General features: G+C 44.6%; 1 protein-coding gene across 2 annotated transcripts in view; it reads left to right on the forward strand.

Annotated features, from left to right (window-relative positions):
• The window catches only part of LOC147748172 (butyrophilin subfamily 2 member A2-like), a 154,928-nt gene that overhangs the window by 30,813 nt on the left and 107,343 nt on the right, over positions 1-16,772 (forward strand). For both annotated transcript variants that reach the window (XM_086959079.1, XM_086959080.1), the window contains exon 4: positions 11,295-11,315. In XM_086959079.1, the coding sequence (XP_086815205.1) occupies positions 11,295-11,315 (21 nt within the window). The remainder of the gene's footprint in view (positions 1-11,294; positions 11,316-16,772) is intronic.

Consider the following 16,772-nt stretch of genomic DNA (forward strand, 5'->3'; position numbering starts at 1 on the left):
TGTGCCATTAGTCGCATGTGCAAGTTCTTCCATGCCTAGATATGAAATGCTCAGAGGTTGACGGATTGGCAGTCTGTTAACCTAGAACGGTAGGTAGTATCATCATTTCACTACATACCTTCCAAGCACGTGACTGTGCTGAATTTGCCATGTTCTAATGCCCTCTTTATATGTACTCACTATACAGCCAGCTCATTATTGAATCAAATTCAGACTGGGTCTTCTTATCCAAACCTCTCTTGCACAGATTAAGGTTCTTGGCTGATTTCAAGCTCTTGGTGGACAACCTAAGCAATGGCTGCAAAAGTGGTTGAAAACCTTACGTCTGTAGACTTCATCCAGTTTGTTGCATCCTATAGTCTCATGCAGCATGTTACAATCTGAATCTTGTATTCAAATGCAGCACTAGTGCTGCTGAGTAAAGGATTCAACCTAAATCTTGGGCCAACCCTTCAATGATCAGTCTGCTGTCAAAATCCTATTTCAAACATTCAAGATTAATACCTATTTATACAGGAAAGCAAACTAAACTCCTGTGTCAAAGGGCGTTTTTGTAGTGTGTTCAATAAAGAGTGACCAATTATTCAAAATCCATTCACCCGCCTTTGTCAAACTCTGTTGCTCTCCTTCATGTCTCCAATCACAAACTATCCATAAACTCTGGACACCATAAACTCCATACAGCTTTAAAAACTAAAATCTGCGGCCATGGTTGTCAGCAAGTAGCGCTTCTCGGATACTGAAAACATAACATTAGACCAGAAACTGGAACATAGGTGACGGATGCAGCTGATTGCATTTTGCAAATCCAGTAAGGGAGCACATCATAAAGCATCCGGAAAGCCAAGAAATCTTTGCCAGTCTGCATGCAAATTTCCAAAACAAAAAGTTCATCCATCTCTGCTACTTTCTGGAAAGTTTTTGTTTTTACCTTTCCATCAACCGTGGGCAAAGAAAAAGGGGAGAGGGTCCAAAAGCATTGATCTCTCTTCTCAATTCCCATTGAAGCATTTGCTCTCTGATACTGACAAAACAGCAGAACTGGAATTGCACCAAATTTGGCATAAGGCTAGAACTTTACTCTGTGGGATTTTTATGTTAACCCGTTCGGCAATTTTTGAAAAAGGTGTTTAAAGAGGTGTTCGGGTTGGGCTTGAAGGGGTTAAAAATGTACGCTGGGTGCAGCAGGGGAGTTAATTGAATAGCCACAGCCAAAGCTAAAAGTGACATTATAGTTACTTATAGTAACAAGATCTTCCCTTGTGTTAAAAAAAACTGAAATTCACTAAAGTTAAAATAACAAAGGTTAAAGCACCATTAATTTGGTGTACAAGTAAGATGAAACCGTTTTAAAACGAAAATTAAACCACTTGAATTCCACAGCTAAAATTTAATGTGTGGACTACAACATCCGTAGCTGGCATGTACTTCTTATGACCTCATGTTACATCACTCATGACATTTTCAGTGACATCATTGATGACATTTCAAATGACATAATTGATGGCATTCTGATACTACTGATATTTATTTATAAAGTTGTATATACCGCGAACAAGATCCTGAAGGATATCAGAGGGCTTTACATTAGGATGGAAGGAAGGACATAAATACAAAATTGACATCAAGTAGGAGTAGAAAAACAGGAATGATCATAGATTACAGGACAATTGCACCATGGAGGGTGGTACAATAAACAGGTGTAAGCAGGCAACGAAGGGGGTCACAGAATGCGATAAAGAAGAGCAGTATCAAATGATGGCACAATGGTAGTAGGAGCAATGTCTTCGAGCAGGTAAGCCTAGCCCACTTAAGATAAAAATGTCTTGATTAGGAATCTTTTTGCTTCCAATTTGAATGCCATCATTGAGGAGATTCGGCAAACCTCCGGTGGAAGAGAGTTTCATATCTTTGGGGCAGCGCCAGTGAAGGCTTGGTGACTAGTTCTCTTTTTGCTAGGGATGAGTGGTTTTAAGAGGAAAGTATTGGCGCTTCCTGAGGCTCTTACACCACAGGATAGTACAAGTTTTTGCATAAGGTACCTAGGAGTTTTAAAGTGAAGGACTTTATGCACTAGAACAGCAATCTTTAACTGAATTTGTGCTTTGTAGGACAACCATCTAAGATTTTAGGACTTGGGATATTTGCTTGTTTCGTTTGGTGCCTGTAACCACTCTAGCCGCAGTGTTCAGTGATGCCCCTAGTGGAGCCAGGGGGTATTTGGGAAGGCCACGGAGGGTAGCGCTGATGTAGTCTAGCCTTGGCAAGACAAGCAATCGGACCACCTGCTTGAAATCATTTTGTGGAAGGAAAGGTTTGATATTTCAGAGTGTCCTCATCAAGTGGTGTGCTCCCTTACACACTGCTGATTTGAATTTTCATATTCAGATGCTTGTCCATGGTGACTCCAAGAAATTTGGCTGAGTCTGTGATGAGAAGAGTGCAGTTGAAAGCAGTGAGGTGACTCAGCCAAAGGTCTAGCTTAGGGATACGGTTCGCAGGGGAGATGAGCGGGAATTCAGTTTTGGAGGTGTTGGGCAGAAGATGGTTTTCAGTTAACCAGTAGATGTTAGGGTAGTGTTGAGTGAGATGTTTTCAGGGGATGATATTTTGAAATAGAGTTGCGTATTGTCCGCTTACATATGGAATAGAATGTTAGTAGAATTTAGTGAGTTAGTTAATGGTTCCAAGAAAAGGTTGAAGAGAATAGGAGTTAGGGCGGATCCTTGGGGGACCCCCATGAGTACTGGAGAGGGCAGGGAGAGAGTAGTTTGTCTGACTCTTGACGACCATGATGACATTGTAGTCATAGTCAAGATAAAGTAAACCCCTAGGATCTTATTCAACACTTACAGGTAACCAGCATTCACACACCAACAATCATTCAATACCTCATATACACAACCCGTGGGATGATCCCCCTCAAACAGAAAACCCGACAAGATGGTCCACCAAAATAAGCTCACTAGAGTAAGGTTATAGCGCATGTAACAACTGGTAATTTATTAAAGATTTTCTTGAGCAATATATAATCTTAAAAACATAATCAATCCTCCAAGTACTGGAATACTGGAAGATACAATTTCATAATCATCTAATTAAAAAAAAACAAATTGCACATACACTTTATAATGGCACAGTACAATGACAAAAACAACATCATCCAATTGACTAAAAAAGGAGGAAACCCTATTAACACAAAGAAAATTCCATTGTTTCACAAAGGTCCATAATAACCTTATAGGGAAAGAAACCAGGTGAGAGCCTTGCTCTTATCCTTTTAGTTGTTCCCGGATGGTTTCCTTGTGTACCAAACTGGCGTTGACGCATTTCGGTGGTAACAACCAAATTTAATAACTACCTCCTTCAGGACAAAAGGTATTTCGGGAAATTATTCCTCCATCTATATATATATATATATATATATATATATATAGTCGCTCCAGGTTGTCCACCTCTTGAGTAGCACACGAGCAGCAGCTTAATTTATGTGTAGGTGAAGACGGGTATCCACTTGTAGATGCCGCTCCGTAATGGATCTGCCCGACGCGTTTCGAAGCTCCATCTGCTTCTCTTCAGGGGCTTTAACGGAATCGTTGTGCGCACCCGCTGACACACTTCTCCAATGTCCATATGACACACCCGCCGATGGGAGCTCCGATGAGACTGTGCTTAATGGGAAGTGTGGTGCGAAAAGCACACAATCAAGTCCTGTATGGACCCCACAAGTGGGCCTGTCCTCGATCCCATGTACGGCTGCTGTTTCACTTCCGTGACCCCCAAGGGTAACGGGGTGGTGCATACTCTGCTTCCGTTAAAGCCCCTGAAGAGAAGCAAATGGAGCTTTGAAACGCGTCGGGCTGATCCCGTACGGAGCGGCGTCTACGAGTGGATCCCCCGCCCTCACCTATACATAAACCAAGCTGCTGTTCGCGTGCTACTCAAAGGTGGACACCTTCGAGCATTGAATATATATATATATATATATATATATATTGAATCATTCAAATCGTATATATACATTAAACATACCAATTTTGTCTACCCTATCTTACTTCAACTGCATGAAAAAGGGAAACCACTTTTTTTTTAAAAAGAAAACCATTTCACTAAGTGCCATCTTGTTTTAAAAGAAATTTCTTTGCATTGATATAAAATCTCATAACATTTAAATTATCCTCCATCACTGGAGGGGTTACATATACCAATAATTGCATCTAAATAAAGCGCTATAACTCAACTACCCGGATCATAAGGGGGGGGGGGGCGGACAATTTATAACTTGATACCTCCCTTGCTTATTTTTAACAAGGGACCCACTTTCCCTTCATACACTCCACTGAAACCCAGTCAATCCATAGACTTGCATCCACACTCACCATATTCTTAATGATCTCAAGAAAACCGATGCTCTTCTTATGTTCCCTACTCATGCATAACTTTCCTCAAGTGTGGCCAATTGGCCTGAAAAGGGCAGATAAAGAACAAAACACACACTTTGTATAACTACTAAATTACTCCTAATTAAAACAGAACATCCTTTGCATGTTAGAAGGATCATCCATTACCTGTAATTTTAGGTGAGGGCGTGCCCCTATATAATAGTCTCAGGGCTTACACTATTTACGCATCCTGTACTAAAACCCCCATCTCAGGTGGTATAAAACGCCTTGTGTTCAAACTTTCTTGTTTGCTAAATACAGGAAAAATAAAAAACACACAAGGAAAGAATTACCCTTGTTGTATCTGATTAGCTAAACACGGTTTCCAGCTTACTGCATATCCTAATTCATATAATGCGGCCACCTACCTCTATTCTTGAGGAATGATGAATTTCAAATATTTATTAAAATAATACAGGAGGGACGTTGATAAAATGAAGTGGTGGTTCTACAGTGGGGAGTCCTATATTGGTCCTTTTATGCCACCCATACACCACTTAGAGTTCAGACCTCAACAAACCACTAAAACGACAAGAAAAACACCAGACCCCCGTAAGTACGTTTCTACCCAAAAAGATCATAAGGCGCTATAATTAACATACCATGCTACCCAAACCTTTGCGGTGCTTCAATTCTCCCCTTACTAAGGTTCTAATTAGAATTACTGGCAACTCCAATTGATACCAGAGAACCTTGTAAGCGGGCTGTATCCCGGACGTGCACTTTTAACTAGGGTGCTTTATGTATATTTATATTGTGCCTAAGGGCACATGCACCGCGTACTCCCATTCATATTGACAGAGAAACTTCACTGTTCTCCGGGGGTCTAATATTCTGGTGTGCCTAACCATCCCATTCTAGGCAAGCAAAGCGGATCTTGACTGATCGCATAGAACCAGTCCCGCTCTATGTGCGGTGCATGAATTTAAAAAACAGTGCCTGCTCCCAAACTGTTTGTAAAATGGCTCTTCCCATTCACTCAAAAAAACTTTCTGGGAGGTGGGAGACACCCCTCCAGTCTAACTAACCTGACAGTGTCCTCGTCCCACACTACACTAAGGAGGGTACTCGCTACCAGGGGTCCTACCTGCTTTAACTCCGTAACTTAAGGAGTTAAAGTCTTGAGGAAACCGACAATACGCCCGCCCATCTTATTTAAAGGGCCAGCAATTAACTCTATCGCGGAACACCCGATCTGCGTTCGGCGATGCACATGTCTGGCGGACATATTATAGTGGTAAACGAACACCCAGACCAAACTCATGTTTAGAACATACAAAACAACTGGATTTAGCCAGTTAACAATAGTAGAAGGCCCAGGGACACCCGGTCTGTACATGTTGAACTCGTGAACAACTTGTGGACTTAGCTTTAGAGTGTCTATCAACACCATAGGCCTTTCAAGAGCTGACGTTTGTGTGCAAATATTGTGCATTCAAGGCGGACTCTGAGGAGCACTCTCTTCGCTCATCTAGTTGTATTGAATTCAAATTTCTTAGCCTCAACTGTCGTTCCTTGGTGAGTCATTACGCCGAAGTATTTGATCTACCAAAGTATTTGATCTACTAATGGATGAGTGGCCAGACGCCCTCTTTCTAACTGAAACCTGGCTCACCCAGGATACAGTGACGGAGCCAGGGTTAGCCCTTCCGGATGGGTATACCCTGCATAACATTAATAGAGAAGGGGAAGGGGGGGGTGGCATTGCTGTGGTTTGCTAAAGTTGCCTACGCTATTAGCCTGGTTAAAGAAGACATAGCAGATAGTGAGAGTGCACTGTTTAAAATAAAGCTTAGTAGCAACCTGACCATGTCTGGCCTATTGATTTACAGACCCCCTGGGCCCTCCGGAAACTTTCGTGAGGACCTAATAATTAAAGTTGGTCAGGTGGCCTGTAAAACGGGCAACTTTACCATTTTAGAGGATCTGAATCTGCATCTCGAGCTGGAAGGAAAGGCAGAGATTGATAACTTCCTTGCAGACCTTGAAGCCTTTCAGCTTCCACAATTGGTCGCGGGAGGTACTCATGTGGCTGGGCATTTGCTCGATCCTATTTTTTCCAATCTTAGCTGTCTGAAAATTTCCTCCCCGGTTTCACTTACATGGACAGACCACTCAGTAATTCCATTCTCTCTACTGTGGCAGGGTAGAGTTGATGTGGTTCGCCCAGTTACGGTGGTGAAACGGCATTGGCATAAGTTAGACCAGGAGATGTTTGCTACCTGGTTAGCGGAACACAGTTTCCGTCTGATATTGAGGGGGCATATGTGGGCTTTTGCGACTGGCTGGTAGCTGGCCTGGATAGCTGTATTCCAGCTAAGCGGGGTGGAAAGGGTCGTGGGCCATCTAATTCACTGACCTTTTAACCCAGGCAAAGAAGGGTTGTAAACAACTGGAATGTGCCTGGCGTCGCTCCTATGAGTTTTCCACCTAAGCAGTGTATCGAAAGGCAGTGAAAGATTATCACCAACTCATCCGCTAAACACGGGCAGAGTTTGTTGCTAATAAAATCATGGCGAGCTCTAATCCCACCAAGACCATTTTCACTTTGCTCAAGAATTTGAAGAGTGCAGGTTTGACTAATCTTCCCCCGTAACGTCAAATCATTGCTGTGAAGATTTAACACTCCATTTTGGGAGGAAAGTGGAACTGATCTATCGGGGCTTCTCCAGTGGGACTGCCCCCGCTGTGCCGATAGGGACTGACTCGGGGATGGTCAACTGTGTGTTGGTTTTTCCTTTGCTATCGCTGCAGGAGTTTGAGGCCTTAAGTTCAAAAATTAAGGGGCTGATTATGATGGAGGATTTTCCGCATCCTCCGGGCCGGTAGGAAGCCACCACCGGCCAGGAGGATGCGGAAAATCCTCTGCAGACCCACAAAAGACCCACCGCCACATTAGGATGGCTGTTGGGTCCTGGTTTCAGTCTGCTGCTTTTCCGCTGTGATTGACTTACAACCATGTCGGAAAAGCTGTGACGTGGCTGGCGGTGTCTCAGACACCGCCAGCCACATTAGGATGGTGTAAAACAGATGCCTTTCCACGGCGGCTTTTCTGCCGTGGAAAAGCATGTGTGACTTCACTGCGGGGGCCCGTTGCGGGCCCCCTGGGTGAAGGAGGGGGTGGGTGGTGCACATGGGGGGTACTTATGGTACCGCCCTGCATTTGTATGCAGTAATCGGCAGGCACCGCACGGTACCTGCCACTTTCTGCATACAAATGAAATGTATGCATTTTTACCATTGCGGCAGGTGCAGCTTGAAGCCGCACCCGCAGCAATGGTAAAAATAGAGGATGTGACCACCAGGGTGGCGGTCACATCCTAATTTGACAGGAGGGAACTCCGCAGGCCATGCGGAGGTTCCCTCCTCCTCTATGGTCACGGACGGACTCAAGTCCGTCCGCGTTCATAATGAGCCCCTAAGTTGGGTTCGCCTGCAGATTTGATGTCTGCGACCCAGTTTCACCAGCTTTTTCCACTCATTTCTCCTGTGGCTCTAGAATTGGTTAACCTGTCACTGAAATCAGCCTCTGTCCCGAGAGCGTGGAAGCATGCGAAAGTGATCCCACTCTTAAAAAAGCCATCGCTAGATCCGGATGACCCCGGTAACTATCGTCCCATATCTCAGCTCCCTTTCCTGGCAAAAGTGGTGGAGGCACATGTCAATTTCATCTTGTCTAAATACATTGACATACATAACATCTTTGACCCTTCTCAACATGGGTTTCGCCCCCGCCATAGCACCGAATCAGCTCTCCTTGCTGTTACGGAATCCATCCGAAGTCTGTTGGATGCAGGAGACTCTGCGGCACTGGTCCTATTGGATCTTAGTGCCGCGTTTGATACAGTGTCACATGCAATTCTCCTTGGACGCCTTTGGACGATCTGAATTAGGGATGCTGCCCTGGAATGGATTTGTTCCTTCTTAGACGGGTGATCATTCCAAGTGTCAGTACCCCCTTTTCATTCTCAGGAACACCCTTTAGCTCAGGGGGTGCCGCAGGGCTCTATCCTGAGCCCGCTTCTATTCAATCTGTCTGTGGGACCTCTGGCGGAGGTGGCCAGGAGCAGGGGATTATCCTTGGTGTCGTACGCCAACGATACCCAGTTGGTGATCTCCTTCTTAAAAAACTGCCAGGCTAATCTGGAAAGCTTTAAAGAGGAAGCTTTAAAGAGGATCTGTCTGTTATCTCTGATTGGATGACGGTTAACTGCCTTCAATTAAATGCCAGTAAATCTGAGATTCTTCTGTATGGGAAAGATCAGGAGCTGTGGTCGGAACAGTGGTGGCCTGACCATCTAAAACCCGCTCCGTTACCCAAGAAGATGGTAAAGAACCTAAGAGTTTGGTTCGATACTGATCTTACCTTCGAGAAACAGACAAGGGCCGTTGCGGCAGTCTGTTTTGGGCTTTTTAGAGGTTTAAGACCTCTGATTGGTTTCTTCCCGTCCGGTGTGCCTCAAATCATCTTGCAAGCATCCATTCTTGCGAGGCTTGATTACGGCAGTGCGGTATATCTGGGTGCCAACAGAGCGAGTATCAAACGCCTCCAGAGGGTCCAGAATGCAGCTGCACGGATGCTAGTAGCGCTTCCTAGATCACAATCGGTGACCCATGTGCTTTCTAAACTGCACTGGTTGCCCATTGAAGCTCGCATTCATTTTAAGGTGCTGTGCTTGCATACAAAATCTTGATGCACCAAGACTCGATTGGCTTATCGGGTCTGTTAAAGCCCTATTTGCCCGGGCGCGCTTTGAGATCTGCCAATTGTGGACTGGTTGTTGTCCCGCGAGTGAGGAAAGCTAGGATGGGGACCGCTTGTTTGGTTTTTTGGCAGCCAAACTTTGGAACTCGCTCCCAGCTAACATCCGAGTCATATCCAATCTTCTGAAGTTCCAGAAGTCAGTAAAGACATGGTTGTTCCCCACCATTTAATTAAAGGTTGCTTGTTGTACTCCCCTGTGCTCCTCTGGTCTCTGGTTGCACTGGGACGCCTCGTTGCTGAGGCAGCCATGTGCATTATAAATCCTGTATAAATAATAAATACATGTTACACCTTAAAGGGCTGGGCTCCAAAATCCCAATTACCAATAGGTCCCTACTGTACCCAAAAAACGATTCTTCGTTTACAGCAGGGACGCCCCAGTCTTTGGGCCATTGTAGTCATATACAGTATAGAGCTAGAGAGTGTACTGAGTGTACATGTGTTTCCATATCATGGAAACCATGTTAGCCTTTGATAAAGTGTAATTGTGCATGTTGAATGGTATATGGCACACCAGTTCCAAATAACTAAAGTTTGGGGTGGAAGTATTAGTCCATGTTAAAGAAGGCAAAGCTTTCTTGATGTGGGTTGCAGAGGTCTGTTGAAAAGTGGTTTGAGGCTTTAAGCTAAAGCCTGTTCCAAAAAATGTCTGTGACAGGCCAAAGCTGCTGTTGGCAATAGATTACCCACCATGGGATATCTGGGCACGTGCCTATGTTAAACATCTACAGATTACAAAAGTCCTCGCTACATAGAATTTGTCTATACCACTGTATTGAAACTATTCATTTCCAGCCTGTAGATGGGATAGTTGTGAAGACTCTTGTAGTATCCAAGATTTTCAATGTAGTGACCCCCAAGAGCTAAATGGAACATGAGCTAGATACTGCATGGAGATTTGGTTCTGGCTGAGCAAAGGTTGGGTGAGACCATGTAGCAGCCCCAGATTAGAGAGGTTGTTTGAGTTGAGCATTGAGTAGAGCTGTTTTATTGCTTCCAACCAGATCTGATGGTGTCGGTGCTGCAGGGTGGGTGAGTCTGGGGAGTTCTTGTGACAAGTTCTTGTGGCAAAATATAGTACTTTGTCCGATGACGCTGAATAATGTAGGGGGAGCTAGACAAGTAAATGGTTATATTAGTTGTGGTTGCTCAGGAGAGCAGTGTCTTGCATATGAGGCATTTGAGCATATTCTATAAATATTCATTACTAATACCTGTTGTAGATAAACGTATCCGTATTCATTGAAGTGTTCCGTAGGCTTCTGTCTGATGCTGCGTTCATGGTGCCTGTAATTGGGTGAGGCAGGGCAATGGATAGTAGAGGGAAAGTTGAGGGAAGGGAAGCAGGTGCCAATTTGGCAATACAGTTTATTTCCATTTTGGATGAATTTGACATCAGTGAATGAACTGCCATGCAGTGATGACTGTCCATAAGACATACAAGGATTTGACAAAGGTAAGTGAAGTGGTATTTGGGACCAGGCCTTGTTAAAATATAACTTACTGTTGTGTACTTAACGTAATTTTGTGAATTTTGCATTACAGTTGATACACAAAAATCCCCAAATTACACTAAGATGTGTAATTGCGTGGCTGTTTGTGGCAAAATATTAGCCCAAGAACAGCATTAACAACTAGAGTGTAAACAGTAGTTTGCGGCACTTGTGGTGTTTTTTGTTGTTGTTTTTTTGTGTTTTTTTTCACGAATCATTCCTTGCTTCAAAAATTGAGTGGACACATTTCCAGCATTGAGCTAATTGGCGATTTGCATTTCTTGTAATTGAGTGTAATTTCACATAATTTGCCAAACATGTCATGTAATTAAGCAAAATCAGAACATAGGTTGTTGCTCTTAATTTCACTCACTAGGCTGGTATATTTTGGATAGTTGTCTTTTTAAGCCTGAATTAATCTTATTGGTTGCTGGTACACTTTCCTGCACAAATGCCATTGTTTTGTTAATAACCGGTCCATACATTAAAGAAATGAATAGCACTTGGGGAAATGCTCTGGCAAGTCTTGGCTTTTAAAACACACAAGCATCCACTAATGTGAATGGATCCTGACCCATCTTTTATCTTTCACAGATACCGACGTCAGTAATGAAGGTAAGACTGCAGAGACCACTAACTCAAGCACCTTTTGCTCTGGTTTGATTTCTTCATTTCACTACTAATAGCAACCTGTATTGTGTGAATTAAACCTTTTATCTCTGGAAACGCCAGTGTTGCTGTTAACTTGTGTTGTGACGTTTGAGTAAATACTAAATACAATGAACATAATCCTCAACATGGCTGTCGTTGCAGGCGGCCGCTCTGGGTACCACTCTCTGTGTCAGTGACTGCATCTAAACGTGGACTTTTAAAGAGTGTTAAGAGGCACTATGCAATTCATTGTGAAATAAGCCTCTAGATCGCCTGTTAAAAAAAAAAAAAAAATTATATATATATATATATATATATATATATGTATATATATATATGTGTATATATATATATATTTCTTAGAATTCAGCTGCACAAATGCTATTGGCATGTTTTACGAAGTGTTCTGGGCACTTTTACTAATTATTAATGCCTAATGAAAATATGTAATTTATTTAATTAAGTTGGAAATGTATTTTTAATTTCTTTTTTATTTTAATCTGCGATGAAGTATTTAATCAGTGATGTAACTCTGAAACTGACAATATGAAAACACTAGGCCAGAAATTGGACATAGGTGGTGGATGCAGATGACGAAGGTTTGCAAAGCCAGTAAGAGCACATCATAAAGCATCCATAAAGCCAAGAAATCCACATTGCCACCTGAATAAATCTAGCAACAATCCAAACCAGGGAACTCTTCAAACATTTCAAAGTATCTGAATCACCTAAGACACCCGTCAGACCTTCTATTCTTATCTTTCTTCTCTTCTTCATAATATAACCCATGAGCAAGTAGGTGATACTGAATGCAACAAGTATTGATGTTGCGTTCTGCCCCTCTACCGCAATGCAAGACTGCATTCTAATGCTGGATTGAAAGGAATTAACACCCCAGTGCTTAGTGACTTAAAATGCAAAAATCACACCTCTTTTAAAGAAACCTACTGTCAGGCAACTGGATCCAGCCAAGTACAGGCCCATTACACACCTGTTCAAAACTATCTAAAATATGAAGGGGTAGCACCACGCTAGCTATTCTACAACATGGCAGTCAGTCAGGATTCAGACGAAGGGGTGGATATAAGACCACCTGCGATCATTAGAGAACATCTAGACTCATGAGGCGGAAGCCGGGAGTGGTAGCTGTGTTTTAATCACTGTATTATAACTTGTTCTTACCTCTGTCACGCTGTTCCCTGGACACTTCCCCCCCTTGCTGAGACTTCCTCGTGCAGCTCTCGATCACGCTGCCGAGGGTGGGGTTCAGTCATAGTCGACCTCTGACGCGCTAATTAGGCCACGCCCTCTACCGGGAGGCCACGCCCTTATTCCCAACTACAAAGATGTGCATCCATAGAACGCGCAGCGGACGAGCGCAGCGGGCGCGCCTAAGGCAAGCCCGTCTACTCCAGGACGGGCCGTAGGGCACGGCATGCTGAACCTTTTATCACATACTCAGCCCAATCCCTTAGAGTTCTACAATACTCCGCCTCCATGCCCTCTCCAACTGCCATTCAACGTATATCTGCTATTGGCATCTCGCGCCCTGACCAACCTCATCTAGGCGGACACCTACCCGTAGTCACACCTATTGGGAACTCTACGTCGATCAGGGTATTATACCTAAACACCCGTTCGCTGGTGAAACACTCCGAGGACATCTTTATCTTACTGTCTAACTCCAATCCTGATATGCTCCCGCTTACAGAAACTTGGCTAACCTCAGAGTCCCTTCCAGACATACTGGCAGCCCTCCCCCCTGATTACTACATTCTCCACGCCGACCGCCCTGATGACCGGCCCGGGGGTGGGGTGGCAGCCATTATATCTAAACGCCTGCCCTCTATCTCCTCAAATTCCCTCGCCCTACCTGAGGTTGAGAACTTACTCTTCAGTGTACAAACCGACATCGGCCCCCTTACCCTTCTTCTCCTATACCGGCCTCCCTACTCCATGCCCTCTTTTTCCTCCACTCTGAGTGAACAACTGTCCACCCTGCTAACAGTGCACTCCGGCTTCGCCATTTTTGGCGATTTAAACTATTGGTTTAACGACACCAACGCCGGCTCTCACGCCACTGAGCTTTTCGAGACTCTTGAAAACCTGAACCTTACTCAGCATGTCACTCAACCCACCCATAACAAGGGACAAATTCTGGACCAGATCTAGTCCTGTAATGTGGCCTTGTCCTTACCGGACATTCTTCCCTGTGCCTGGTCTGACCACCACTTGGTGGACACCACCATCACAGTCGCCGGCCAGATCTTCACCCCTCTAATGGCCGGGGGCCAGTCACGGAAATGGAATACTTACGATGCCCAGGGCTTTCTCACCGCTCTCGCCGACGCTCGCCCTGGCTCTCACCCCTCCAGCAACATCGACGAACTAGAACATGACATAGGCTCCTGGTTAGAGTCGGCCAGCGACCAGTTCGCTCCCCTAGTTACTTTCCCTCGTACTAGGCATCGGAACTCCCACAGGTGGTTCTCGGACGACCTCAAGGCTCTTAAAGTAAAAACGCGCCAGTCAGAACGCACCTGGAGACGTGACTATTCTGACTCAGCCAGACAGACCTACCTGGCCACACGTAATGACTATAAATCTGCCATTAGGTCAGCCAAAATGACAAATCCAAGGAGGTGTTCAGAGTCCTGAATGAGCTAACTACAGACGATAGAACCCTCCCAGCCCAGACTCCTACTCAGGACGCCTGTGACACTCTGAACTCTTTCTGGAAAAAGTCATAAAAATCAAAGAATCTATTCCCCCCCTTCCCAGTCTTCCCCCCCTGGATCTTCCCTCTAATAACCCTCTGACCTTCACTACCTTTCCCGCTTTGGATACTACCTCCCTAGCGGAACTTGCCATCCGTGTGAAATCTGGCTCCCCCAATGACTGCTGCCCACCCTCTGTCTTGCGGAGCCTTAATCTGCCAGACTGCATCTTAAATCTACTCAACAGATCGCTCAGCAGTGGCAATTTTCCCACATCCTTTAAGGAGGCCATTCTAGTTCCCCTCCTTAAGAAACAAGGTGCCGACCCTGCAGAGCCATAGAATTATCGTCCCATCTCCCTCCTCCCCTACTTCTCCAAAATCTTAGAGGCCCATGTCACCCGCTGCCTATCAAATTTTATTGAATCCTCCCGCCATCTTGAGCCTAATCAGGCTGGATTCCGACCTGCCCACTCTACAGAGGCTCTCATTCTGGCAGTCCTTGACACACTTAGGAGCAATGCGGACGCTGGGAGTCCTCAAGCCCTCATCCTGCTGGATTTGTCTGCCGTGTTCGACACGGAGGACCATAACATCCTTCTCCACCGTGTCGAGCAGGCAGGCATCCAGGGCTCTGCTCTTGAGTGGGTTAGGTCCTTCCTCACTGGAAGAACACAGGCGGTCCGCCCGGGCCCCTATACAGCTAAAAAATCCCCTACGTCCTGCGGAGTCCCTCAGGGCTCCTCCCTTTCTCCGCTTCTATTTAATTTATACCTCCGGCCATTGATTCAATCCCTTCTCAAATGGGACATCACAGTCTATAATTACGCCGACGACTTACAGCTCATCTTTTCACTCAACTCCCCACTGGCTATATATACACGTTCCACGCAGTTATGTTTCACATCCAACTTTGGATGGACCAGAATCGATTAAAACTGAACCCCGGCAAAACCGAGCTCCTTCTCCCTGGCCTCAGCCACGCCCACTGGGGCCCACAGTTCAGGCCCTCAGAGCTTGGCTCACCCCCTACCCCAGCAAAAACAATAAAAATTCTGGGCGTAATCATCGACGTTGAACTTTCCCTCAAAGCCCAAGTTGGAGCGGTAATCTCATCATGCATGTTCCAACTTTGGAGGATTCGTAAAGTCCGTCACCTTCTCCCTCCTGTGGCACTCACCCAAACTGTCACCTCACTCGTGCTTTCCCGTCTTGATTTCTCCAACTGCTTCTATCATGGTCTCCCACAATTTCTGTTAAACCGTCTCCAAGTCGTCCAAAATCAGGCGGCCCGCATGATCCAGGGAACCCCCAGATGGCAATCTGCCAAGCCTCTGCTTCATAGCCTCCATTGGCTCCCAATAGACCAAAGGGCTGCCTTCAAGGTGGCATGTCTCACCTTCAAAGCTCTTCACTGTTCCAGCCCTGGGTTTCTCAAATCCCTTATCCGTCCCTACCGCCCTACACGCAACCTTCGATCAGCCCACTGTGACTTGTTAGTCACCCCAAGAAACAAAACTAAGAAATTTGGCGGCCGCCGTTTTTCCTACCTAGCTCCTATTCTCTGGAACCTTCTTCCCCTATCTATCAAATCCTCTTCCTCTCTCCTTTCTTTCAGAAAAAAAATTAAAAACCCATCTCTTCCCATCCTTTAGCTAGGTTCCTCTACCTCCTGTGTTTCCTCCTCTCCCACTCTGTCTATCAGCGCCAGGAAGCTTCGGCGTCAGCGCGATTTACAAATAACACCTAACATAACATAACATCTTCTTGTCTCTCTCTCGGGGGGGGGGTTGTAACAGGCTCACTAAAATCTTATTCCTCTTGATTTACCTGTATTCCATGATACAGTGGATAATCAGTGGTGTCTCTAGAAGTATGTTTTTTAGGGGTACCATGCAAGAGGCCATCGATACAACTGAGCAGTCACCACTGTGTTGTTGTTAGGTCAAAGTTTCCATAGGAAGACTGTTTTTGTTTTGCTAATAAGTTTAGCATTTTTGCGCGCTACTTAAAAAAATATATACATCCACTTCCTCTCCTTTCTGGAAAGTTTTTTTTACTTGTCAAGTTTTTTTGCATTGTTAATGAAAACCATTTCATACACTTAAAAAACGTTTCTGATGTATTCATTTAAAATATAAAAGAGAAAAACCTTAAGCTTTTCCTTGACAAGGTAGCGATCAATTAAACATTTCTGCCCTTTGAACAGCTGTGGAAGAACCATATCTTATACACATTTGTGGCTGTGAAGTAAAAGCATAAAGACCTGTTCTTTACAGTAAAATCAGCAAATTAAAAATCTCCAGGATTTGAGTTCATTGTGTGTTGAAATGTAAGTGCCCTCAGGACCTGATTGTGCTTTTGGCACGTTCAGTTGCGTTTACAGAGGCCAGTGTAGTCTGTGAAAACCTCTTCTTGCGTGATGTAGAGTCAGTGCAATTAATTCGTGCAAATATGGACACCTTGAATCGGGTTGTAAAGTGCAAGTGATTTGTGCAAACCAACGTTCTTAAAAGTAGCCTGTCCTTGCTCCTTCAATGGATCAATTATTTTGAAGAAGCTTGTTTTGGCATTTTCAACTGTTGTCCTCTTGAAGTGGTAAGTAAAGTGCAGGTCACTTGTGCTGTTGAGTGTTCCTGAGAGAAGCCTGATTTAGCTCATTCACAGGTAAGTGCAAGTGACTTAAGCAAACCAACGTTCTTAAA

This window comes from Lissotriton vulgaris, chromosome 1_1, assembly GCF_964263255.1.
Source record: "Lissotriton vulgaris chromosome 1_1, aLisVul1.2, whole genome shotgun sequence".
NCBI classification, from domain to species: Eukaryota; Metazoa; Chordata; class Amphibia; order Caudata; family Salamandridae; genus Lissotriton; species Lissotriton vulgaris.